Raw genomic sequence first — 23,611 nt, 5'->3', positions numbered from 1 at the left:
GCTGTAGGACAGGCATCAGTTATTCCTGTCTATATAAGGCCCCTATGGCCGCTATTTACTTCTCTCAAGACTCTCCAGAGATCATGACACTTTCAATACAAGACCATTTGCCCACAATCCAACATGAACGATGACGGTTTGTGTGAGAGTTGCTCCAGGATTAATCCAGCGCAGGCAAACCTGCAAAAGTTGATGCCAAATGGCCGGACAGCTCATCAGTCACGGGGTGCCAGCTGGGCTGCTTTGTGGCAACATCTCTCAAAAGTTGAGATCTGGAAGCTGGACATGGTGGCGGACTTCTGGGCGCACAGATCACCCAGAGTGGTGGCATCCAACCCCCTACGTTCTTCATCCCACGACCAACCTACTGGGTTAGCCCTTTCTGCGCTCCCTGACACAAAGGCGAAACCAGTAGCTGAGCTGGCTGGCGGGTTGATTTTGCCTTGTTTCCCAAATTTCGAGGAGCTCCTCGTCGTCAGCGGAAGCCTGCTGGACCGATGGCGCATCGACTTCGAGAATGTACAACACTTGTTGATGTTCTGCACCAAGCACCACGCAGCCACTTGCGGTCAGTCGGTTGCAATGTCTCTACCAGTTTCTTCGTGATCGACTGCATAGACCAGAGTAATGCTCCTGTGAGGCACGCGCTTATTCAAAGCATGAATCATATCTACGAAGGAGCTGAGATTACTATTATCGATGCTGCGGGATCAAATCCGGACTTTGGCCTCCCCGGCGTCTCCGCTCCGAGACTCGCCCAAACCTCAGTCAAGATACGTCGCAGTCGTTTCGTCGCTGTTCCTAATTCCATGTGCTTCTTGAAGATCTGCATGTACCAAATTTAACCAGGTTTTGCGATAACGGAAGACGACAGCGGGCATTTCCATCACGCGGAGTCGGAAAACTTCCCGAGGATATCCCAGCATGGATCTACCAGTTTCTTAGCAGGAAACTCAAATACAAATCAGACACTCTTCCGGCATTTCTTAGAGTCCTGGAGGCCTATGCGGATAGAGGTATGCTGATGCATCATTTTTGGGGCCTTCTCTGGCTTCCTCCAATATATGCAAGTTGAAGAGATTATGCAAAGAAGGACCTAAGGCGAGGTCTGTTGGCTTCCATGTTGTGGCAGCCAATACGTGATCATACAGAATCTGGGTCTCGGGCGGATTTCCTGTTGCGATCGAGAAAAGACTTCCCGTCCTGGAGTTGGGCACATTATCGAGGTATCCAGGGAATCAAACTATGTCTCAATCACTCTGCTGAACAGCCATACTATCCCGCCCTTCGTTTTGTGCTACATGCTTCGCTGGGCATTGGCTAGGGTACATGGTCGTCTTTAGATCTTCCATGACTAAATCTTAAAGGGTCACCACCAATGAGGATCCTCCAAGTACAGCAAGGCAATCAATCTACTTTGGACTCGGCCATATCCGAGCCAGGTCTCAAGTGCCGACAATTAGGATTGTGAAGTAGTTCTATGACTGCAGCTGTTTGTGCTCAATTAACGGATATATATTTTCAACCCCTTTACTCCTGACCCAGCTCAGAGCCGACACAACTGTCCATTCTGCGTCGGCAACCCTACAATCTGGCCCGTCACATACCAATCCTCACTCCCAACCCCCAGGTTCGCATAAAAAAGTCCCGTAGGATCAACCACCTTCTTCAAATTGTACAACCTCTCATACTTCTCCTTGCCATAGAACGATTGTTGGAAGTTGGGTTCCGTCACATCGCCTTCGCTGTTATATGCCCCTGAACCCGGACTGACCTCCCGCCAAGGAGCCATCCACTCGTTAGTTAGTTTCATGCTAAGTATAGCCACTTCTTCCATCGAAGTCCCATCTGCCCAGCTGAGCATAGAAATGACGTGCATTGCGGCCTCACGCCAGGCCGGGTTTACTGCATTGTCTGGGTAAGGACCAGGGCCGCCGGTAATGCCGAAGCCGACCAGCTGACCGCCTTTGTCGACGACGGATTTGATGGCTTCAAAAGTGGCATTGAATTTGGTTGGGTCTTCAAAATTCTCCCTAGGGTGGGTTGTCAGTACGTCTTCTAGCTGAGAATAACGAGAGAGAAGCGCCTTACTTGGGAAAGAGTCTCGCTGCAGTCTTTCCAGACCAGTGACCAATCGCCTCTTGTGAAAACCCAGCTTTCCAGGCCGGGTGGAAACTATTATATTCTGAGTACACTGGCTCAACATGGAGGCCAAGTTCTTCCCATTTGGCGAATAGAGGAGCAGTAAGAGCCTGAAGCTGTACAGTAGTCATGTTGGGGGCGAACCACGGAGCCATGGTGAACAAGACGCCCGTCTCACTCGTGTGAAAGATATTCCAATACTCGTAATTCCCAGCATCGTTGAACGTGGGTATGAGTTCCCAGTAGGCCTTGACAGCGGCCCAGAAGGTGGCAAGTGTAACGTTTTCGTTGGTCCCGAAAGCGAACGTCATGACGGAAACTATGGGCAGCTTCGGGTAAACTTTGACGGTGTACGAGGTGGCTACACCAAAAGTGCTGCCTCCTCCGCCCCTGAGAGCCCAGAAGAGTTCCGTGTTTTGCGTTTCATCGGCTGTGATAACCCGACCATCTGGCGTAACAAGATCGATGCTCAGGATCTGGAATTGATTAGTCACTCGGTTAGTGATTGAAAACTAAAGAAAGCTTACCGCGTCCGCGCCCATTCCATAGTGGGGAGACATGGGCGAGTGACCACCACCGGCAAGATAACCACCTGCGTATCCAACAGTCATTCCCTCGCCACCCACAGCCGTGACGCCGTACTTTTCAGCAGCTTCATACAGCTCGAAGCCCTGAACACCAGTTCCAACCTTAAAAGCAGGTCCGGAATAAGACTTTGTCTCATAAGTCTCGTAAAACTTGATGCTCTTGAGATGGTGAGTCCATACAGAAAGAGAACCGGCGCCGCTAGACCGACCATTGAAATCGTGGCCAGTATTTTTGACCACAAGACGAATGTTCAGATTCCGCGCAAAGTTAACAGCAAGTTGGATCTGTGCCACGTTTGTAGCTTTGATGACGTACGAGGGAAAGCCACCCAGTGTACATTCGCCAGTCTCGTTATACTGGGGCATGCAGGTCAGGCCCTGGTACAACGGCGACATGACGGAAGTTGGATCCTGGTAGTGAAGGGTTGAGTTGTACCACTGAGTGAGGATGTACGAACATCTGGCTTCGTCGTAATGACCAGAATCATCGTAGCATGCCGCCCCGATGGGGACGGTCTCGATGAGTGCACCGCCGGTGAGAAGGTCCAGGAGCTTCCAGATGAGTTTGTCGGGCCAGAGAGCGGTCCCAGGGTACGTCTTGCATTCAGGTAGGGACCCATTTTCGAGAGTGGTGTTGCTGGCAAAGTCAAACAGGGAGATGTTCGTCAGAGACAAGTCCGTGAGATTGGAGATTATCGTATCCGTCAGTTGCACAGTCTCCTCATGCAATAGATCGCCAGTGATAATCTCAGCGGCTGGTGCAACGGTTGACTCGTTGGCAGGGACCAGGACGCCATCGACAGTGAGGGTCTGCGCATGAATCAAAGGAAGCACAGCAGAACCTAACGCGAGAAGTTGGGAAACGCGCAGCATTGTGGAAAGAGAAGGCAAAGGAAGCCAGGTTTTGGAACACCACTGGGCAACTGAAGCGAGGACAAGGAGAAAATGCCGTGGTTGGCAACCAACATATTTATATGTCGTCCAGATTGCGTTGCATCCTACCGTACTTTTCGACCGCGGCGAGATATCCATTAGCAGATTATCTGACCAGAGTGAGATGGAAGCCCACAGTATCCTAGTACCACAAGCGGGGTTTGCTCATAGATGCCATATAGGTCTGCTCCGATCCAAAGAGCCGAGCTACTGTCTGGGGAATCGGGCCGGTCTCCAGAACTGTGCTTCGCCTTGCGGCCACGAACTTTTATTTTGAGGTGTTCTTACGTTAACGAGGGTACATAGAAACCCAGAATTCACAAGAGACTGCGGAGAACCCGCCTCAACTGCAGATGTTTGAGATATGGGGGAGAGCGAATCAAGAGGCGTACAGGTTGCTTCATATGGTGCGAAACTAAGTCAATATAAACGAGATTGTGTGTTGGCTTTCGGACTGGGTATCCTATTACGCATGACTGGGCAGGCTTTATTGGTTTCTTCATGGGAAGCCAGGATCTAACCGAAGACAGTGCCGCTTCGCTTACGGGTTAAACTATTGGGAGACTAGCAATCTTTACACGAACCAGGCGTCTTTTACAAGGGGGTCTTCGGCCCCTCGCGGAGCACCATCCTGTTCAGCAGATCTGCCGGGCTTGGCATTATCAATCAGCCGGGGCAATACCCTCATCTCGTGGTCGAAGCAAAATTCTGGGTGCTAGGTAGATCAAGATAACAGTTGGCCTTGATTTTGGCTCACGTATGAAGTATTCATACTCTTCATACGTCAGAGTTACATGCATGTTCAGAGTGCGGCATGGACTCCATAACGCCTGGTTCAGGACTAGCCAGCAAGGATCGCTAGTTGCACTGATCCGTGCTAACCGCGTTGACCACGTTTTTGCATGCACCCCCGTTTTGCAGGGCTCGACTGAATCAACCTGGTTAAATACTTCGTCCGCATTTATTATGTATAAGTGTTGCAGAAAAGGTGTGAATTCATGTAGAAGAGTGCAGATTGAAGATGACTTGTATTCTCTCTTGAAGGGAAGTCCTCACATGCTCCTATTTATAGGTAAGCGAGAATTATAGCCCTAGAATAGACTTTCCTGTCTTGTTGGTAGCGATACCTTCGGTACCATGACCAGTGAAAGCTTATAGCTTTAGATTACGTAGTTTCCTTCTCATGCAACAATAAGCGCCCGAAGACTTAGATATATTCTTTCGAGCCCTCTGTTTAGGAGGGGCCTTTCCTCCAAGAAAAGTATCAATATCTAACTACTTATCTAGTAAAATAGGCCGTATTCGCTTATTTCCCTTATCCTGGTGATGCGAGTGCATATGGGGTGTGAATTGTTGTATTGGGAAAGGATGGCCAGGTCAGCTATTCTGGCCTGGCAGAGCTCTTTTATAGCTCTTATCTTATCTTATCTATCTTATCTATAGCTACAGGGTAACCCCCCATGGGGTCACGTATCACCCACCTGGTCTTAGATACAAGTGGTCACATGATTACCACCCACTGGGACTGGGCCAGAAATGCCTCTCCAGAGCAGAAGACACAGAGAACACACAACAATTGTCGGATATTCACGTATCTTACGGTGTGGCCTTATTGTGGCCTTGATCTTACGGCTGAACGTTCGGTGTGATGGATTGATTGTTGTGTCTGTTGCCTATCTGTTCTGCTCTGCAGAGGGTTTTCTAGCCAGGACCCAGTGGCTGTTAATCACGTGACTCTTGGTATGTCACGGGACCCCTTGTATCTGACAACAAGTAATCCATCACACTGAACGGTCAGATTACCGTAAGATCAAGGCCATAATAAGGTCACATCACAAGATCCGCGAATATCCGACAGCTGGGCTGTTCGGATCGCTAATAAGTTGACGCATACTTAATTCAAATCAGGCTCCGGAGGATTGCTAGCTACGTTAACTACTCCTTCGGAGCTTAGGGGCTATATATTCGTCTTCCGCTAACTAGATATTGTGACGACTGACACATGGACGATAAGCAGGGACATCCTGACATGGCATGCCCTGATCTGGACGAGCGCGTTCCCCTTATAATAGGAGAACGGCCAGACATACTTGTAACCCTTTCCTTCTCTTTCTTCCCTAGTTTAGTATTCAACAATAGAGATGCACTGATATGCAACCTTGATTCATACCTATGTGCCTCTGCCTCGTTACAGATATAATATTCTCCGTCGTAAAGGCTCTCTCCGAGGTACGTAGATATACTTCTAGCATACGTTACTTATAAATTAGGGCCGTAGCCTTATAGGAAGCGTAGGCCCTAAGCTCTTAGTGGTAGTAGGTTTTTAAAGGTGAGAACGGCCCAATATGTAACGAGGATACCACACGTCTCACAATATAATAGTCACTTGAGATCATCTATTTCGACACCATTCATCATCAACCGCTAGGCCTTACTGGCTGGCGTTACAGCGTTCACTTTACAGATGGGTTTACTGACATGCAGTGGACTCGCTTCACTCGCAAATTGGGTGACATACATGCGGAGATCATTGCCTTCGTCACTGAGGTCGAGCTTCAAACTGGTCTGAAAGTCCAAATATTCCACTCGGATAATGGCAAGGAATTTCTTGGCGACTCAAAGCAAATGGAGACATTCGTCACTGAGAAGGGTATTCAATGGCATCGATCCCCTGCTAACACTCACGAACCGAATGGACGTGCAGAGCGCTCAGTTCAGACCGTCATCACACCAGCTCGTAGTGGTATCATCGGCGGTAACTTACCCAAGTTTCTCTGGCCGTGGGTTGAAGAGACTGCAGATACGATACACAATCTTCTACCAAATGGAAAAGACAGTCTGTCACCTCGCCAACGTCTTGGATTCTACCTCAACATGACAGCACAGGTCATTAATGGCAATATTACCCATCTCATCAAATACGGAGCCGTAGCTTATGTCCACAAGAAAACACCAGCTGATCTTGCCAAAGCTGACAAGGTGGAGCACAGGGCATGGAAGGGCAAGCTCGTCGGCTATGCTGACCTTCGTACTAAACTCTACAAGATCTGGGTTCCCGAGAAGCACCGCGTGATGCGAGTACGTGACGTTCGCTTTGACGAGACTTTGGACGATTCACAACAAGATCACGATTCTGAGGCTGACTTCGTCGTTGAATTTGAAGATGAAACTGCTGACGTTCAATTCTCCGATCTGATAGCTAACCCCGTTGACTACGGAGTCGTTACGCACACAATAACCCAACCATCTACTTCCCCATCCTCTCAATCAGCCGATGATAGGAAAAATCAAGAGACAAAAGGAAATATGCAGCGCGAAGTTGAGAATGACAGCGAAGTAGATGACGACCCACTCTATCCTACACCTGAGCCTGAGCCTGAGCAGATGGCCAGTCCAGCGCCATTGACTCAAACACGCGAAGAATTGAGTTTCGACTCTGATGATACTGATTTGGAAGACATCGATGCCGAACATCCTTTAGGCCCCCGAAATCCCGAGCCGAAACCCGAGCCGAGTCCTGAAACGAATCCTGTACCGAATCCCGAGTCATCGACAACCTCGAATTCACGCCCTCGTCGGGCTGCGGCAAGACCAGTTGTAGATTATCGACATCTCGCTGGCATACACACATACAACAAGAGAAAGGCAGACCAGTTGTCATTACTTTCGGCCAATTTCTCCAAATCTATCAACAAAACTCGCTATCTTGAGCTCGACGCCAAGATTGGTGAATCCACACATCTATGTCTGTCTGCAATCAAGGTTGAAAAACTCTTGAATCAATCCAAAACCGCATCAGACTTCCCTTCAGCCAAATCATACAAGGATACTCGACACTCAGAGAAATGGCCGACTTGGAAGTCAGCTTTCGACGATCAGATACACGAACTTGTGTCTCGTGAAGCCTTTGAGCTTTCAGATCTCCCTCCTGGAGCCAAGGCCTTGCCAACGAAATGGGTAACGGACCAGAAGTTCCATCAGTCACCAATCAACACTTTGAGAAACAGAGCGAGGCTGGTAGCTATGGGTAACTTTGAAGACTCTGGCAGCTATTCAGTCGAGGAAATGTATGCTGCGGTCGCTAGCCTTACATTTCTCAAAGTGTTTCTCGCTCTCATGGCCACTTTAGGTCTACACGCCGAGCACTGTGATGTCGTAACAGCATTCTTAAACGCTAAAAAACTGCCGGACACTCCAGACATCTACGTTCGCCAACCAGAAGGATACGATGACGGCAGTGGACGCGTTTGGCGACTGAAAGCAGCCCTCTACGGTCTCAAGCGAGCACCAATTTGGTGGTTCAATACCCTCGTTACCGCAATGAAGGAGATTGGATACGAACCTGTCGAAGCCGATCTCTGTCTTTTCAAAAACGAGAAGACTGGCGTTATGGTACTTGTCTATGTAGATGATCTTCTGCTTGCGGGACATCACAAGTCAGACATTGCGATCGCTAAGCAGAAACTCGCTGCTTATTTCCGCCTCAAGGCGCTTGGAGATGTGCGAGAGTTTCTTGGCATGCAGATTTCAAGAAATCGAGATGAAAACAAGGTTTTTATCTCACAAGAGAAGTATGCGATGAAAATTCTTACCAGATTCGGCAAATTAGATCTCAAACCCTCTGCCGTGCCCTGGCCATCTGATATCAAAATACCAGCTGTATGGCCCAAGATTCAGCTGGATGACCAATCAAACTATCTTAAGCAGACGGCATCGCTCAACTATCTCAGTATTGGTAGCAGACCAGATATGACAAACACCAACAAGGCACTTTCTGAGGCACAGAGCAAGCCAACCAAGGTTCATTTGCTTCAACACCTTTGGAGATATCTCAAAGGACAGCCTAATCTTGGCATTGTTCTGGGCGGAAAGTATCCTATTCATGATCTGAAACTCAATGTCTGGGCCGATGCGGCACATGCTAATGACCTGGCAACTCGAGCGTCAACAGGAGCTCATGTTGTATTCCTCTGCGGTGGCGCGATATATTGGAAGTCCAAGAAGCAGACTCGCATTGTCATTTCAAGTACCGAAGCTGAATTCATCAATCTCACGTCAGCCGGTCTATCCGCTGTTTGGATCTCACGCTTGTTGCACCAACTTGGGTTTACCCAAGACACACCGATTCTCCTCATGACTGACAGTCTCAACGCCAAGTCAATCGTTCTTAACCCAAATAATGCAGCCAGAACCAGACATATTGATACAAGGTACAAGTGGACCATTGACCGTGTCCAGCGAGGAGATCTCGATATTCAGTACGCCAAAACTGGAGAGATGATTGCAGATGGTCTCACGAAGCCATTGACGAAAGAGAATCATCTCAAATTCGTCCGTCAACTCCGTCTGACGCCGTGTCCTTGGTGATTTTGATTGAGGCGGTATCAGGTGGCAGAAACGCATGCAAATTGGACGTCAAGTTGACGAAAAACGGATATTCTGTACGTGTACGTAGTTCTTTTAGATGACTAGCTCTGTTGGCCTGGGGGGTGTGTGTCAGAGGTGGTACTTGCGCAGCCACCACCACTACTTAGTTCCAGACCGACAACACTAGCCTAGCTTTCTTTCCTCACCATAATACACTTCATTTCTATTGTGTGTCCCTCAACAACCCATCTCTCCTTCACTAATCCCCACTTGTATATGTTGGTTGTCCAACATATCCAACATATCCACCCCTATATGTCACGTGACCTGTCGGTCCTTTCCTTCCTCCGATGCGGGGTCCCGTGATCCTAGTGTCTGTATCCACCTGGCCTGCCGACGGGCCTGTAATGTTGGTTCAGGGCCAACGGTTCGTAACAATCTAATCGGAAGCTAACTTAAGCTTAGTATATACTATAAAACGTAATAGTATCTAGATCTATAGATATACGTAGCCAAAGATTACTTTATAGATATTTCCTAAAGCTAAGCTATATATATACGGTATATATACAAATTAGATGTCAAGACCTGGGTTGCATCGCATTGGTAGAGACCTCGATTAGGTGCTATCGACGAAGATTCTACTCTAAGGAGCGAAGGAAAGAAGATGACAACTTAGGTTTGAGGGAGCGCGACTAAGTCATCCACGCTTGGCGGGGCTCCTACAAGGGTTATGATTGGCTTCCCATCTGACACTGCCATGGCAGGTGTTCCAGCTGTAAGTCACCTGGTTGTAGTGAGTCTGCGAGGGTTGACCTTCACATTAGATAGTTTAGCCCTATATACATACTCCTATGTCGCTGTATATACGTTATATTTACTCCGTGTATAAGCTTTTCTTTAATACTGTGGTGATGATTTATTTAGTTAGACTATCGTTAGCGTTAGCTTAGTAAGACTTAGCTAGGGTTAGAAAATTTCTGACCCTGGCCAACTGTAACCTGACTTTGCTGCGCCACAAAATTTCTAACCCTGGCCAACTGTACGCTCCTTTGCTGCGCCACAAAATGTCTGACCCTGGCCAACTGTAACCTGGCTTTGCTGCGCCACAAAATTTCTGACCCTGGCCAACTGTAACCTGGACTTTGCTGCGCCACAAAACATCTACCCCCTGGTCAACTTTTTCTGACCCTGACCAACTGTACGCTCCATGCCCTGCTACGACCGAGTTTAGCTGTCTAAAAACCATTCCATTATGCGAACGGAGCAGCTTACGATTGCCAGTGGCCTGGCATAAGGGCTCTCAAACAGGCTACCAATATCATGAAATGTGGCTCTCTTAGTCACGTTCAGAACAGCTAATGAGAACAACTTGCGACACTTTGCTTGCTTACTCCGTCGATGCATCTCCAGGTTTGGGGGTTTGAGGAGCATGCCTCGCAGGAGTCAAAGTTTCCGAGCGTGAATGAACAAGCTCAACACAATAATGTACATTTAGAAGGACAAGTAAGTTCTACATACCCGAAATTCATTCGTCGTGTAGACGACCATACAAATGCATACACACACGGGGAATCTTTCGCCCACCATGCCCAAATCATGCGCCGTCGCCGTCTAGAAAAGCATTACACGCCATCTCCCAGCCCGCCACACCTAAAAGCAGAAAATTTGATCTCCCATCTTGGACATCGCCCCCGGCTTCTCAAAGCCCAACTCCACGAGGGCCTTCTTAGCCGCGCCCACCATTCCCGGCGGCCCACAAATCATAATCGTAGCCTCCTTCCCATTTGGCTTGGGGAACCGTTCGGCCATGAGATCCTTCGTCACGAATCCACTGCCGTAGGCCCAGTTCTCGGGCGGCTGGTCCAGCAGATAATGCAACTTCAGATTCTTCGGATAACGCCTCGCAAACGCTTCAATCTCCTGTCTCAACAGGATGTCCTCCTCCGTGCGGTTCGCATAAATCAAGCTAACCTCGGTGGTATCCCTGTCATCCTCGCAAATTGCCCGGATGAGTTGGTACATGGGCGTGATGCCCGTGCCGCCAGCCAGCATGCCGATCTGCTTGCACAGACCGCGACGGTAACGCATGGCTCCCTTTGGGCCGCGGAAGGCAACCTCGTCGCCTACTTCCAGGTTGGCGAGGTAGCCGCCGGTCAAGGCACCGGTGGGATAGCATTTGATGACGAGGTCCAAGACGCCAATGTCCGCGTTGTTGGAGACGGGCGTGTAGGAGCGGGAGACAGATTGGCCGCCGACGTCGGCTTTGATCGAGACGTGCTGGCCGATGGGGAGGCCGAGGACGGTGTTTGAGGTGGGGAGTTCGAAGATGAAACGGTACGTGTTGGGCGCGATGAGCTCCTTTTTGGTTAGGGGTAGATGCTGGAAGGTCAGGGGGTCAAGCCAGCCGCGTTGGAGCAAGGGGTCGGGCTTCACAATCTTAGGCATCTTCTTGTGGGGGGGATAACCGGCAAAACCCTCGGTGAAGTGAAGAAGTTTGAGCGCCTTGTTGGCTAGAACGGAGCCCGTAGCACCGAAGAAGGCGGAGGCTACGAGGACACCTTCGAGGAAGCCGAAGCCCGGGCGTTTGGAGCCTGTGGACTTGAGCCATTCTGCAGCAGAAGCATTTAAACTGGGAAGGGTAACGTGGCCGTCGTTGACTGCCAAACGGGTGGCGTAAAAGATGCCTGCGGAGCCAAGGGTGACGGCGAGCACGCCGGCTGCTGTGGATGCCATACGGCGCTGTTCTGTGATAGCAGACTTGGATGAAGATCTCGGCATGACTTTGACGGCTTTGGATGCGGGCTTTTTGCCGGCACCCTTGAGGGTTCCTATGCGGTACTCGGCCATGATCTCAAAGGCATCATCGGAGTGTCCGGCATTGTCAAATGGCTCACTGGCATCGATGCCGGCTGTCTCAATGAGAATATCTGCGCCTCCAGGATGGTCATCCACGTACTTGGTGATGTCATAGACTGGATATTCAGGTCAGCAATGCGTGTATGCTGGGATTGCAGAGCGTCTCACCTGCGCCGTGTATCACCATCCACGCATCGTTCACCTCTCTATGTGCTGCCACCTCCTTGGGCGTAAATTCTTTTGAATCTGCTGCAGCCATTTTAGATCGAAAATGTGACTTCGAGAATATGAAATTCCACAACAGCAAGGGCTCAGCATAAGAGGGTGCTCGAAAAGAGACACAGCAGCTTTAAAGGGGGACAAAGGAGTCTCCGAGGTCCACGATTGAACATCGCTGTTCGCTCGGAGCGGGTCTGCCGCTTTAAAATGGCCATGCTCAAAATAGTGAAATGCCTCGGTTCCTGGGAAAAAGTCAATGAACCGCACAGATTGCACCACGAATCATCGGGGGACCCGTTCGGCGGCAACGCGGCTTTATTGTATCTTGGACATTGGCGCCGCCACGTGGTCCCGTCTTGTTCCTTGATTCGTTTCAAGATAAGACAAGATCCCGATATTTGCATTCACAATGAAAAACACCAACCCAGAACCTGGATTCATGCTGCACCTGAAGTGCGCAGCTTGGCCTGATCACACGATGATGTCCCAAGCCGTCCCGAGCTCGTCAAGCGGCCATGCCAAGAGCTCGATTCCGAAGATGCAAAGTTTTCAGCTCCAATGGCACTCTGCATCATTCGCCCTGTCATCCGGCAAACAAATCCCTGTGTTGATCTCAGCTCCACCTGCGCAAGCGTCATAAAGTTCGTTGGCTCGGTGCAACCCCACTCTGCCGGATGACAAAAATTCACACTCTTATTGCTGCAGACATGGTCTTGGATCCGTTATTTCGTCTCTCAATCTCCTGCAATCCGTTCTGCCGTTGGTCTCTGAAATCCCACTCGTTCGATTGTTCGTAGAATATAGCGGATACTTCAAAAAAAAAAGCCGAGATGCCTCGGCAGTCTTTCGGATAGATCGGACCCCCTGAATTTGTGGCTGAGGAGATGTTCTCGAAGATTTCTTAAATACAGCATTTGTCCATTCCCGTAATGGGGTTTTGGGCAATTTCTGGTTTCAACACAGTTTGTCACATAGCTTTATCCATGATGTCTTCAAAACAGTTCTACCTTCTGGGCGAGGACCCTTCAACCGCCAGAGAGATTGAGATTCCCGCTGAAATAGATGACGAGGGTCTACGCCATCACATTGCGTCGCATTTTGCCATTGTCGATTCCAAAGGTATATATAGACGTATCACTCTTCCAGAACTCCCACTTACAGCCAATCCAGGTGTCGGCTTCGTCTCTCAAGATGTAGCATTGAGCTTTGCATCAGATGTTCTCGCAGATGATGGTCCCATCGCCATCAGCATAGATGGGCGCGGAGTTCGCGAGGTTCCCGGCCCAGAAGGTCTGCCGTACATCGGCAATTACTTTGAGGTCTACCCCGACCATCTGGGTAACCACCAACGGCTGTTTGAGAAGTATGGCCCCCTTATCAAGACGACCAATATGGGCAGCGTCACATACCAGACCAACGACCCCACGTTAGCCGCCATCGTCTTTGGCGAGACCGACTTTTTTAGCAAAAACATAATCCACGGGCATCCCCTGCACCCCATCAAGAACAAAGAGGCCGGCGTTTTCCTCGGCGACACCGACACAGAGGAGTGGCGGACTGCGCACAAGTTTCTCCCCCCTGCATTTTCTCCCAAGGCCGTGCGTCATTATGCGCCAACGATGCAGAAGACGATCGAGGAGTCATTCAAGGTTTTCGACGAGCTGGACGAGAAGGAAGAGTCCTGGAATGTGTACCTGTACATGTTGAAGCTCGGCTCGCAAGCCGTGGGCAAGCTCGTCCTGGGGATGGATTTCCGGCACTTTGGGGCTCCCGACTCGCCTTTGCACGAGATGGTCATGCGCATTGCCCAGTCGCTCGAGTTGAACAAGAAGGTCACCTCTATGGGAAGCTGGTACGCGATGATGCCGTTCGGTGACCCTAAGAAGCTGCGAAACGCGCGGGGGCGCATCGTGGAGATGATTACCGAGTCCATCGACAAGGCATCTAAGGGCACAGAGGATCTAGAGCTGCAAGATGCTGCCCTGAAGGCCGAGAACCTGGTTGGTCAGTGCCCCCCCTGTTCCCGCACACCCATGCATAGTTAGCTAATACCGACCAGACTACGTACTCCGCGCGACGGATAACAAGGGTAACAAGCTCCCGAAAGACCGCGTCATGGAGCCTCTTGTGGTCGCCACTGGTGCTGGCTTCACCACCACCTCGTCTCTTCTCTCCTGGCTCATCTATGGCCTTGTCGCGTACCCAGGAATGCAAGATCGTCTCCTTCAGGAACTTATCGACAACGACTTTGACGAGAGCACGCAGATTACCGCCGAATTCACCCAGAAGTTGACGTTCCTTGACAAGTACATCAAAGAAACCCAACGCCGCCACAACCCCTCTTACCAACCTGCACGAACGGCCAAGGTCGACATGATTCTGCCAGGTGGCTACAAGATGCCCCGGGACAGCATCGTCATCCCGGCGCTCCACCACATCCACAACAACGCCAAGCTGTGGGACAACCCCACGTTGTTTGACCCGGACCGCTGGGATACGGAGAAGGTCAAGAACCGGCCGACGGGAAGTTACATGCCTTTTGCGACGGGCCCGCGTATGTGCATTGCCTTCAACTTTGCGTTGCAGGAGGTCAAGGTGTTTTTGCCTAAGCTGGTATACCGGTACAAGTTCGCTATGGCCACTGAAGGGGCTGTCGAGTATGATCCCATGTTCCAGTTGATTCGGCCGAATAACTTATATGTGCGGGCCGAGAAGAGGGTGAAGTGGCCGCCGAGGAGTGATGCGTAGACAAGGGAGACGTACGTGGTAATAAACGGTTGCAGGAGTATTCTGGGCGGCATTGGTGGCGTCTTGGTGTAGATGTTTGGGATATTCTTCTCGGATATAGATATTGGCATTGATACCACATAGAACAAGCTTGGTTAGAGAACCCTCATGGCTTGAACATACAGCATATAAGCCAGTTATGGTGACCCCGGTCAGGGGAAACAAGACTAACGAAAGGTCCAACAGTAGTGGATTCGCAACTAGACTGTTTCCTCAGAAGTTGGACACCGGGAGTAGACAGCTCCGCCTTCAAATTAAAGGGGAGATCTCGTATTAGATATTAACGTATCTTGCAGTGTGACCTTGATGGGACGGTGCAATGGCCTCTCTGTGAGATGGCTGTGACCTTGAGGTCGCTAGTCCAATTGATTGATTGTTTTCTTGTGTAGAAGTTGAACGCCCCTTTGGAAGGCTCTTCGGCAGGCTCTTTGGGCTGCCCTATGTGGCTGGTAATCTTAAGCCCACAATACTGGTGACTGACGCGACCCTTGTATCTGACATATTGGACGCCTTCACCTAACTTAGATTCTATAAGAATTAGTCTTCTAATATAGTACCTGTATTGCCCACGCATTCCCGTTTACTCTGCACTACGCAACTAATATCCTGAGACGCGTGCTATCTCCGTTATATGTAGCTATATAGACATTCCTTACACATATATTACCTATTAGTTGCTGTTCTTAAGTACTAAAATGAACATAATCCTAACTAGACTGATGTTACCTGATTAAATACAACAAAGTCGCTAATGTGGCATCGAATAAGCTCTTTATAATTATAAGACGGGTTTGGAGGCGATGCGAGTATATAGGGGTCAAGTCGTGTGTATTGGGAAAGCTGTCTTGGCTAGCTAGCTGGCACCCTGGTAGCACTATCTTATCTTATCGTGCTGCCTTCTGTACTACGTAGTACGCTCAATGCAGGGGTATTGCCGAAGACCAAATAACCTAAGTCACACGAATCGCTGTGTTCTGAGGCGAACTTTCAAGCCAAATTCGGCGCAGCGGGAGCTATGAAGGCTTCAAGTCAATTGACAGGCCAAATTACAGTTGCATCAATGTTTCTAGCTGCTGTATGTTTGACTTTGAAGGCGGCGGCAACTAATGCTAATGTGATGGGGCTAATACTTTTGACTGCGGCCGGGGCAGTGCTCTTGACAATGTATGTGCTTTGATGCGCTCAGTATGGGGAATCATATGGTCGAAAGGCGACGGTGATGGGCTCGATGAAAGGGATCGGGATCCAAGGGAGTTTGACGGCCGTTGGGTGTGGGTTCAAGAGAGACGTGATGAAGTGTCCCTTGAAGGGGACTTTGATGCAGTGGATCGGCTGCAGTAGTGGGTGCCACTTGATCGAAGTTTGTCAAATAGCTGATTTCTTGACTGGAAGAATTCTTGAGAGTAGTGGGGGCGGCTTGGCTCAGGGCTTGTCGGTGTGCTGGCTTGGCTGCAAATTACTCGTTCGAGTGGATTGGGCTTGAGTGTCCCTGATTCATGGGGACTGTCTGGAGGAGAAGGAGATGAAGCTATTCGCCACTGCGAAACTGGGGTCGTAGGCGCCGGGGCTGGTCTTGGAGTTGGTAACGGATTGGTTGCGGGAGCCGGCACTAGCGGAGTAGTTGAAGTTGACGAAGTCGGCGGCTCTGGCGCAGAATCTGGAGGCGGCAGAGTTGATAAGGTCGGTGGCGGCAGGTTCGGCGAAGTTAACGGCGAAGCCGGCTCCATTGACTCTGGCGGCGGCGAACTTGTTGGTAGAAGTGGTCGCACTTCGCTTTGTAAGCTGGCTACTTGCTGACGCAGCTGTTAGATCTCTCGATCCGCTTCTTGAAGCCGGAGATATTCTGATTGTTGCTGTGAAGTCTAGCGTCAACATCAGTCAACAAGTACGTGACTTACGCAATCATTGCGTGAAGGGAAGGCTTCGAGGCATTTCTAGCAGGTCCACTGATACTGACTGTGGTTATCGACGTGTTAGCACTGGTGTTAGAGCTCTTCCTGTCGACGACGGCTTCGATCTTCGGCTTGTTAGCGCTGTTTGCTATCTTTATATGACCCTCTATCACGCCTGTTACAGTCACGTTTATAAGACGGATCGCGACGCCTACAGTCTTGATTGTAACGAGGATACCACACGTCTCACAATATAATAGTCAGGTAGTGCAAAGGGTAGCTAGAAGTAGGCCAGTGTATGGGTGCGTATATCGCAAGACTGATTCTTGAAGAATCTAAACTAGGTGCGAGCGTCTCGAGTTCTCCTCTTAAGCTGGGCGGTTCCGGGGTTTTACCGGATCGGGGCGAATCCCTCCCGACTCTGAGACCGGCCCGCCACAACGGCTCTTTCCTTACATTGATCTCGATCGTTAGATCGGTCGTATCTACAGCGGGAACCATCTTGTCTATTTCAATTGGATCGTCGGTTAGTTATATCCAATTGTCATAGCTCTGGCAATAAAATAGACACAGTGCTGTATACAGTAGTTATTTGGACGAAGTGTTAGTAATCCACTAGCATTCGACATCTTTTAGTCTATTAGCCGAGGGTCTTAGTCCTACCCTCTAACACCTATTTATACTTTTATTTGATAATGGCTAATTAAATCATATCATATCTAATGATGATATACTCGCTGAATATATTACTAAGAACATACGATAAAGTAGAACTAACGTAGTCCACGGTCCAATTGCACACACGGTCCAATTTGTCACGACCTGGGTTGCATCGCATTGGTAGAGACCTCGATTAGGTGCTATCGACGAAGATTCTACTCTAAGGAGCGAAGGAAAGAAGATGACAACTTAGGTTTGAGGGAGCGCGACTAAGTCGTCCACGCTTGGCGGGGCTCCTACAAGGGTTATGATTGGCTTTCCATCTGGCACTGCCATGGCAGGTGTTCCAGCTGTAAGTCACCTGGTTGTAGTGAGTCTGCGAGGGTTGACCTTCACAGTTTACGCAGCTAGACTATTAGAGGTTTCGTTACACAACTGTAATCTGTTTTAATTAGTACTCTATCATCTAGCCATGTAACCTTTGTGCAAGACACAACATGACGTTTGCTCATCTATTGTGCTCTATGCTCATCTTCCGCTCTAGAGTAGGGGCTTGGCGGCCTGCAGAAGTTGATGCAGTTAGAGGATTGAAGGGTGAGAGGGTTGATGGATCTGTTGCAATTTGAACGTGGTGATAGACTACAAAGTGCGGTAGGAATCCTGATGCACTGCAATCTGACTAGTCCGGATAAAACTAGAAGTCGGTAGGTAGTACGTGAATAGTGCTCCGAATATAGTTCGCAGTATACTGGATTTAAGCTCAAATTTAATTACTTAACGGGCTACTAGCTAACTAGAATATCGGCGGAATAGAACGATGTAAGCTCCGTACTCCCTGAAGCTACCATAGCGTGATAGTTAGTATATACGGCTGCTTTACTTCCAATATATCCGTGGAGACCATGGGATCAAGTGCCACAGTTATGCCGTAGGTCGAAGGCGGTGTAGGGGCAAGTTTAGCTAGTGGGTCCGACCCTTCCTTCTAGAAACATGCTTCTAGCATCCAACGCAGCACAACGCATATAGCAGACACAGCAGTCAATACGAGATCCACACAAAGTCACCAACAGAGGGCTGAATCCATCAGAAACACCACAAGTAGATAACCAGCACTAGAAATTTCAGTGGTATCCACCACGGCTTGGCGGATCCATAACACCATCTCGATTTGGGGAATGGTTAGGTGATCAACTGTGATGCTTATGTCACGTATTCAATCCCTCCTATGTCAGCCCTAGTCGTCCGTTTCCAAATCTACCGCTGATTATTGCTTAATCTGGGTCAGCAATCCAATTTGGAATCCGGGGGGCGCGAGCTCGCTTTTAGCTAAATCCGAGGACGCGGGGAGCCCCCAAATAGAGCAGGGGTCTCGCATGTCCATCATTTAACTATTTATCTGTACAACGTCCCACAAAGATTCCATCTGTGTCCCGTTACAATGGCGGCTGTAACAGAGCCAAGCGCTACGCTTGGCAATACAATATCACCAGCCGCTTTCCACAGCGCATCGCAGACGACCCTCGAAACAAGCGAACTCCAACTGAAGGCATTCAATGCAGAGAAAAAGCAAGATGAGGAGACGCGATCATCAGACGAGGTAGTCGTTCCCGTCAACGACAATGACGCGCCCAACAGCACCCTCCCCACAGCCAACCACCAATCCGCCATCCCGAACGGCGGCGCGGCCGCCTGGCTCCAAGTTGTAGGGGCTTTCATGGTCTTCTTCAATTCGTGGGGGATCCTCAACACATTCGGCGCGTTCCAGACGTACTACGAATCGGGCCAGCTGTTCGAGGAATCCTCGTCCAACATTGCCTGGATTGGTGCCATCCAGGCGTACAGCGTGTTGTTTGCCGGATTAATCACGGGGCCGATATACGATCGGGGCTATCTCCGGAGTCTGCTCGTTGTCGGCGGGTTCGGCATCGTGTTTGGGCATATGATGTTGAGTCTGAGCCATACGTTTTGGCAGGCGCTTTTGGCGCAGGGCTTTGTACGTTGCCCTTGTTTATTGGATTTCCCCTGGATGCAACCCGAGAGTGTAAATTTCAGATGAATCGGAACTGACAATCAATCCCTGTAGTGCATCGGCCTAGGAGCAGGCATCATGTTCACCCCCACCCTAGCCGTTCTCCCCACCTATTTCAACACCCGCGTAGGCCTCGCCATCGGCCTTGCCGCCAGCGGCTCCTCCTTCGGTGGTATCGTCTACCCCGTCGCCTTTTACAATCTCATCGACACCATCGGCTTCCCCTGGGCCGTCCGCGTTCTGGGCTTCATCGCCTTCGCCACCATGCTCGTCCCCATCTTCTTCATGAAGCAGCGTGTGCGCCCGGCTCACGCCAGGGCCCTCTTGGACCTTTCGGCGTTCACGGATTGGCCGTTTGTCACATTTGTGCTTTCCACTTTGGTCGGGTATACGGGGTTGTACGTCATTCTGTTTTACCTTTCTTATTTTGGGCAAAGTTCCAAGATTACGGATGCATCCTTGTCATTTTACATCGTGGCCATTCTGAACGCGACGAGTATGTTTGGTCGGACACTGCCTGCTGCGCTGTCAGACAAGACGGGGTCGTTGAACCTGATCATCCCCGGCGCTTTTTTCTGTGCATTACTGAACTTCGTCATGTTGGCCGTGGATAGCGTCGCGGGGATTGTGGTGGTGGCGTTGTGTTTTGGATTCTTCTCCGGCGTCTTTGTTTCGCTGCCCCCGGTCTTGTCCGTTGCTTTCTCCCAGGACAAGAGCAAGATTGGGACAAGAATGGGCATGGGCTTTGCCGTATTGGGGTTTGGCGTTTTGATTGGGGGACCGGGAGGCGGGGCCATCTTAGGTAGTGGAGGCGTAGGAGGAGAGGAAAATTGGAGGGGCCTTTGGATATTTGGTGGTGTGACGTCTATGATTTCTGTCGTGGTGTATATCACGCTGCGGATTTGGAAGGTCGGGTTCAAGATTAATGCCAAAGTGTGATGCATTGGGAGCAGGTGGGGGAATAGCATAGCATCTGGACTGTTCATCTAAAAAGTAATAGAAGTTTTAATTTGATGCTGATAGGAAATCTGAAGCTCAAGGCGATTCAAACAACTCGTAGGTATTACAGTCTCCACCCGAACCTAGCAAACGACATCCGCACGTAAGCCTTAATGAACCCGATGTAGCATGACCACACTTTTTGTAATAACTCTGATTGGCTATTATGCAGCGCTGTGATGTAGCGACCTTCTTCTCTGCACTTGCAATTATCGTGGACAAGGTATCGGCCGCCTGCTGCTTGACTTGGTGGGCTTCAAGGATAGTGGCAGCAGGAACCATAACTTGTTTCTGTTTGCCTTCAACTGTCGGGACATCAAGGACTGGCTCGGCTCTATAGAGCATGGGATATGGCTGGGGTGCAGACACAGGCACAGGCACAGGCGCATTTCGGACTGAGGTTCGGGCGTAGCTACACTCGAGGTCACGCTTAGAGTTAAACTCAGTGCGCTCGGAATCTAAGGCAGAGAAATTCTGTAATAGTAAGTTAGAAATGACAAACCTCAAAATAGGTAGGGATATGTAACGAACCTGCACATAATTCACATAAATCGGGGTTGAGGACAGGACGGGGAGACTAGCCTGTGTTCTAGCAGTTAGTAATGTACCAGACTGATACTTTTCAAATTGTAATTTAGAAACTCAGAGGACGATTGAAAAGGACGCAGTAAACATCCGCTTCGGGTTGCAGGCCAGTTCTGATCTTCTTGGCAGGCCTGCGATCGAGCTATAGATCATTTTCGCCTCTGGATCCGACCAATGCTGCACAACAGTCCTTGAAGATTGGATGGCGGCGTCTTGATCCTCAATTATGCCCTCTGGCAACTGAAAGCCAGCTTCCAAAGACTTAGAGACGGCACATAAAGACCGGAAAACAATTCCTGACGAACGAGAGCCCGCCACGGAAGTCATGCGGTCGTTTGAAAGCGGACTCTGCGGCTGAGCTCGAATCTTGACGGTCCAAGTCTCGCCGTTTGTAAGAGTCTCCCGGTGGTTATTTTCTGAGTCTCCTCCTAGCTTCTTCCTTCAAACATAGTTAGAAGGTATCGTGTGCATGATATCTTATCCTGTGTCTCAATGTTTACAGTCGAGTATGTTTACCCCTGAACCCGACACAGCTTCCCATTCTCCTTTGGCAACCCATCCACACTGTCCACAGCCCAGAATTCGCTCCCAACCGAAGTAGCTGCCCAGAAAACATCCAAGGGGTCATACCTCTTCTTAATCTCCAACAATCTCTCATACTTGTCTCCATAAAAGCTCTGCTGGAACTCGGGCTCCAGGCGATCCGACTCAGCCAGATAGCTCCCCGCCCCAGGTGTAATATCCCTCCAGCGCTGCATTGTCCCGTACGAGAACTCCTTTCTGGCCTCCAAGATTTGTGCCGCAGTTGCGTTCAGGGACCAACGGACTGACTGCAGGGAGAAGAAGACGTTTTGGCGCCAGGCGGGGTTGACGGCGTTGGACGGATTGGAAGGGCAGATGTTTTTCATGTTGAAGCCGACGATGAAGTGGTTCGTCTGCGAAGAAAGTTTGATGTTGGAGAATGTCTTGTTGAGCAATTCCGGGTCCTCGAAGTTGGCGCGTGGGGAGAGTCGTGAGCCAGATGTAACGTTGACTTTGGAGACTACTTCGAGGGGAAAGGAGGAATGCCAAGCGGGGTAGAAAGAAGGATAATGTGTTATGTTGGGGTCAAAACGGATACCGAGGTTGCTCAGTCGAGTAAACCAGGGATCGAGAAGGGCGTGTGCTTGTCCAAGGGTTTTGTTAGGTGCAAAAAACGGCGTCATTTAGAAGGTCCAGGTCCCTAACGTCACGTTGGGAAGGAGGAGGAAATATGAGTAAGTCCCTGCATCTGCGTTTGGGATGAAGTAGTCAAAATAAGCTCTAACCCCACCCCAAAAGGTCTCGTTGGACATGTTTGCCGTGCTGAAACTGAATCGAGAGACAGTCACGGGCATATCTGGATATGCTTTGATAGTGACAGAAGTAGCCACGCCAAATGTGCTCCCCCCTCCGCCACGCATGGCCCAGAACAAGTCGGTATTCTGCGTCGAGTCTGCAGTGACGAAACGGCCATCTGGAGTCACTACTTCGAAAGCAAGGACTTGGTCCGCACCGGTGCCGTAGAGGGAGATGAGTGGGCTGTGGCCGGCTCCCTGAATGTAGCCTCCCATTACTCCGACAGTCTTTTGAGCCGTTAGTTAAGTAATCACCATTGGCTTCCCCTTTTCCGTGCTTACCTCGCCCTCACCCCCAACGACAACTCTACACTTCTCATGAGCAGCCTTATAAATCTCAAAGGCCTGCACTCCGGTACCACACTTGAACGCAGGCCCAGCATAACCCTCAACCTCGTCCACATACTCCTCCAAATACTCAATTTCCTTGAGATAGGTGCGTCCAGATACTCAACGAACCCCCGCCACCCGATTTCCCACTAAAGTCGTGTCCCGTGTTCTTGACAAGTCTCACTCCAGTGTTTCGGGCAGAATTGACACCAGCCTTAACATGCTTTGGCGTAGTAGCATTGATGATATAGAGTGGGAGTCCACCCTGAGTGCATCCTTTGCTGTCGTAGATGTTTGGCGGGACGCAGGTTAAACCTTGATATACGGGCGACATCATCTCCAGGGGGTCGTCAAAGTGGGTATGTGAGTTGGTCCATTTGGCTGTCATGGCTGCGCAGCCTTCTGCATTGTACTCGGGGTCTGGGTAGCATGGTGCTGCCTGGGGACGGGGCTGGAGTAGGGATCCGTGAACTAATTCATCCAGGGCTGTCCAAGCATCTTCTGAGGGCCAGTCGGGGTCTTTGGAGTACACTTTGCACTCTCGTTGTGGCCGCGTGGTGTTTGGAGAGCCAAGAGACCCAAACTCGAACAATTTCGTGACTGCTGGAGAAAGAGCGCGGATGTCAGCATTTGTCAGCTGGATCTTCTCGGATTCGAATAGAGGCGGGGCGGCATTCGAAAAGGCAGTAAGAAGTAAACACAGTAGCAGATTTGCCAACGCCGCCATGTTGTGCAGTTTGATGCTTTATTTCAGGGTTCTTGTCAATCAGAAATTTTACGATGAGAACTTGACATCCATGCTGTGAGGAGCAGGATTTGGAACAGATTCCGTGAGTATATACTGTA

The 23,611-nt window shown here is 49.9% G+C and overlaps 7 protein-coding genes across 7 annotated transcripts; 3 read left to right on the top strand and 4 right to left on the bottom strand.

Annotated features, from left to right (window-relative positions):
- Positions 1 to 123: 123 nt before the first annotated feature.
- Positions 124 to 845, top strand: BCR38DRAFT_485030 (uncharacterized protein; the record flags this gene model as incomplete). Its single annotated transcript, XM_040863824.1, has 2 exons — positions 124 to 568; positions 619 to 845. 2 exons carry the CDS (start codon positions 124 to 126, stop codon positions 843 to 845), a joined length of 672 nt encoding a protein of 223 aa, XP_040715295.1.
- Positions 846 to 1,546: 701 nt separating this feature from the next.
- BCR38DRAFT_457720 (uncharacterized protein) lies at positions 1,547 to 3,602 on the bottom strand (the record flags this gene model as incomplete). Its single annotated transcript, XM_040862070.1, has 3 exons — positions 1,547 to 2,033; positions 2,092 to 2,618; positions 2,670 to 3,602. The coding sequence occupies 3 exons, from the start codon at positions 3,600 to 3,602 to the stop codon at positions 1,547 to 1,549; spliced, it is 1,947 nt and encodes a 648-aa protein (XP_040715294.1).
- A 7,080-nt stretch (positions 3,603 to 10,682) lies between these two features.
- BCR38DRAFT_409296 (nitrate reductase) lies at positions 10,683 to 12,147 on the bottom strand (the record flags this gene model as incomplete). The annotated part of the gene is made up of 2 exons (XM_040858360.1): positions 10,683 to 12,004; positions 12,057 to 12,147. The coding sequence occupies 2 exons, from the start codon at positions 12,145 to 12,147 to the stop codon at positions 10,683 to 10,685; spliced, it is 1,413 nt and encodes a 470-aa protein (XP_040715293.1).
- A 774-nt stretch (positions 12,148 to 12,921) lies between these two features.
- BCR38DRAFT_392125 (cytochrome P450 monooxygenase) lies at positions 12,922 to 15,135 on the top strand. The gene is made up of 2 exons (XM_040857578.1): positions 12,922 to 14,111; positions 14,167 to 15,135. The coding sequence occupies exons 1-2, from the start codon at positions 13,037 to 13,039 to the stop codon at positions 14,853 to 14,855; spliced, it is 1,764 nt and encodes a 587-aa protein (XP_040715292.1). The 5' UTR covers positions 12,922 to 13,036; the 3' UTR covers positions 14,856 to 15,135.
- Positions 15,136 to 16,388: 1,253 nt separating this feature from the next.
- Positions 16,389 to 17,287, bottom strand: BCR38DRAFT_485025 (uncharacterized protein; the record flags this gene model as incomplete). The annotated part of the gene is made up of 3 exons (XM_040863823.1): positions 16,389 to 16,756; positions 16,848 to 16,911; positions 17,243 to 17,287. 3 exons carry the CDS (start codon positions 17,285 to 17,287, stop codon positions 16,389 to 16,391), a joined length of 477 nt encoding a protein of 158 aa, XP_040715291.1.
- A 1,443-nt stretch (positions 17,288 to 18,730) lies between these two features.
- BCR38DRAFT_392122 (putative MFS monocarboxylate transporter) lies at positions 18,731 to 20,479 on the top strand. Its single transcript, XM_040857577.1, has 2 exons — positions 18,731 to 19,439; positions 19,530 to 20,479. Exons 1-2 carry the CDS (start codon positions 18,885 to 18,887, stop codon positions 20,412 to 20,414), a joined length of 1,440 nt encoding a protein of 479 aa, XP_040715290.1. The 5' UTR covers positions 18,731 to 18,884; the 3' UTR covers positions 20,415 to 20,479.
- A 1,092-nt stretch (positions 20,480 to 21,571) lies between these two features.
- On the bottom strand, positions 21,572 to 23,492 carry BCR38DRAFT_457715 (FAD binding domain-containing protein; the record flags this gene model as incomplete). Its single annotated transcript, XM_040862069.1, has 5 exons — positions 21,572 to 22,187; positions 22,287 to 22,663; positions 22,718 to 22,861; positions 22,950 to 23,303; positions 23,367 to 23,492. 5 exons carry the CDS (start codon positions 23,490 to 23,492, stop codon positions 21,572 to 21,574), a joined length of 1,617 nt encoding a protein of 538 aa, XP_040715289.1.
- Between the last annotated feature and the right edge of the window lie 119 nt (positions 23,493 to 23,611).

The sequence above is a fragment of the Pseudomassariella vexata genome (genome assembly GCF_002105095.1).
Source record: "Pseudomassariella vexata strain CBS 129021 chromosome Unknown BCR38scaffold_7, whole genome shotgun sequence".
In the NCBI taxonomy this organism is placed as follows: domain Eukaryota; kingdom Fungi; phylum Ascomycota; class Sordariomycetes; order Amphisphaeriales; family Pseudomassariaceae; genus Pseudomassariella; species Pseudomassariella vexata.
Note: the sequence above shows the minus strand (reverse complement) of the source record. Positions and strands in the feature narration are given on the sequence as shown.

Bases quoted from the DNA above. Each gene is read 5' to 3' on its own strand.
- BCR38DRAFT_392125 (XM_040857578.1), top strand. From the start codon at position 13,037: ATGGGGTTTTGGGCAATTTCTGGTTTCAACACAGTTTGTCACATAGCT. The intron at 14,112-14,166 runs GTCAGTGCCCCC...AATACCGACCAG, and splicing joins GAAGGCCGAGAACCTGGTTG to ACTACGTACTCCGCGCGACG.
- BCR38DRAFT_392122 (XM_040857577.1), top strand. From the start codon at position 18,885: ATGGCGGCTGTAACAGAGCCAAGCGCTACGCTTGGCAATACAATATCA. The intron at 19,440-19,529 runs GTACGTTGCCCT...CAATCCCTGTAG, and splicing joins CGCTTTTGGCGCAGGGCTTT to TGCATCGGCCTAGGAGCAGG.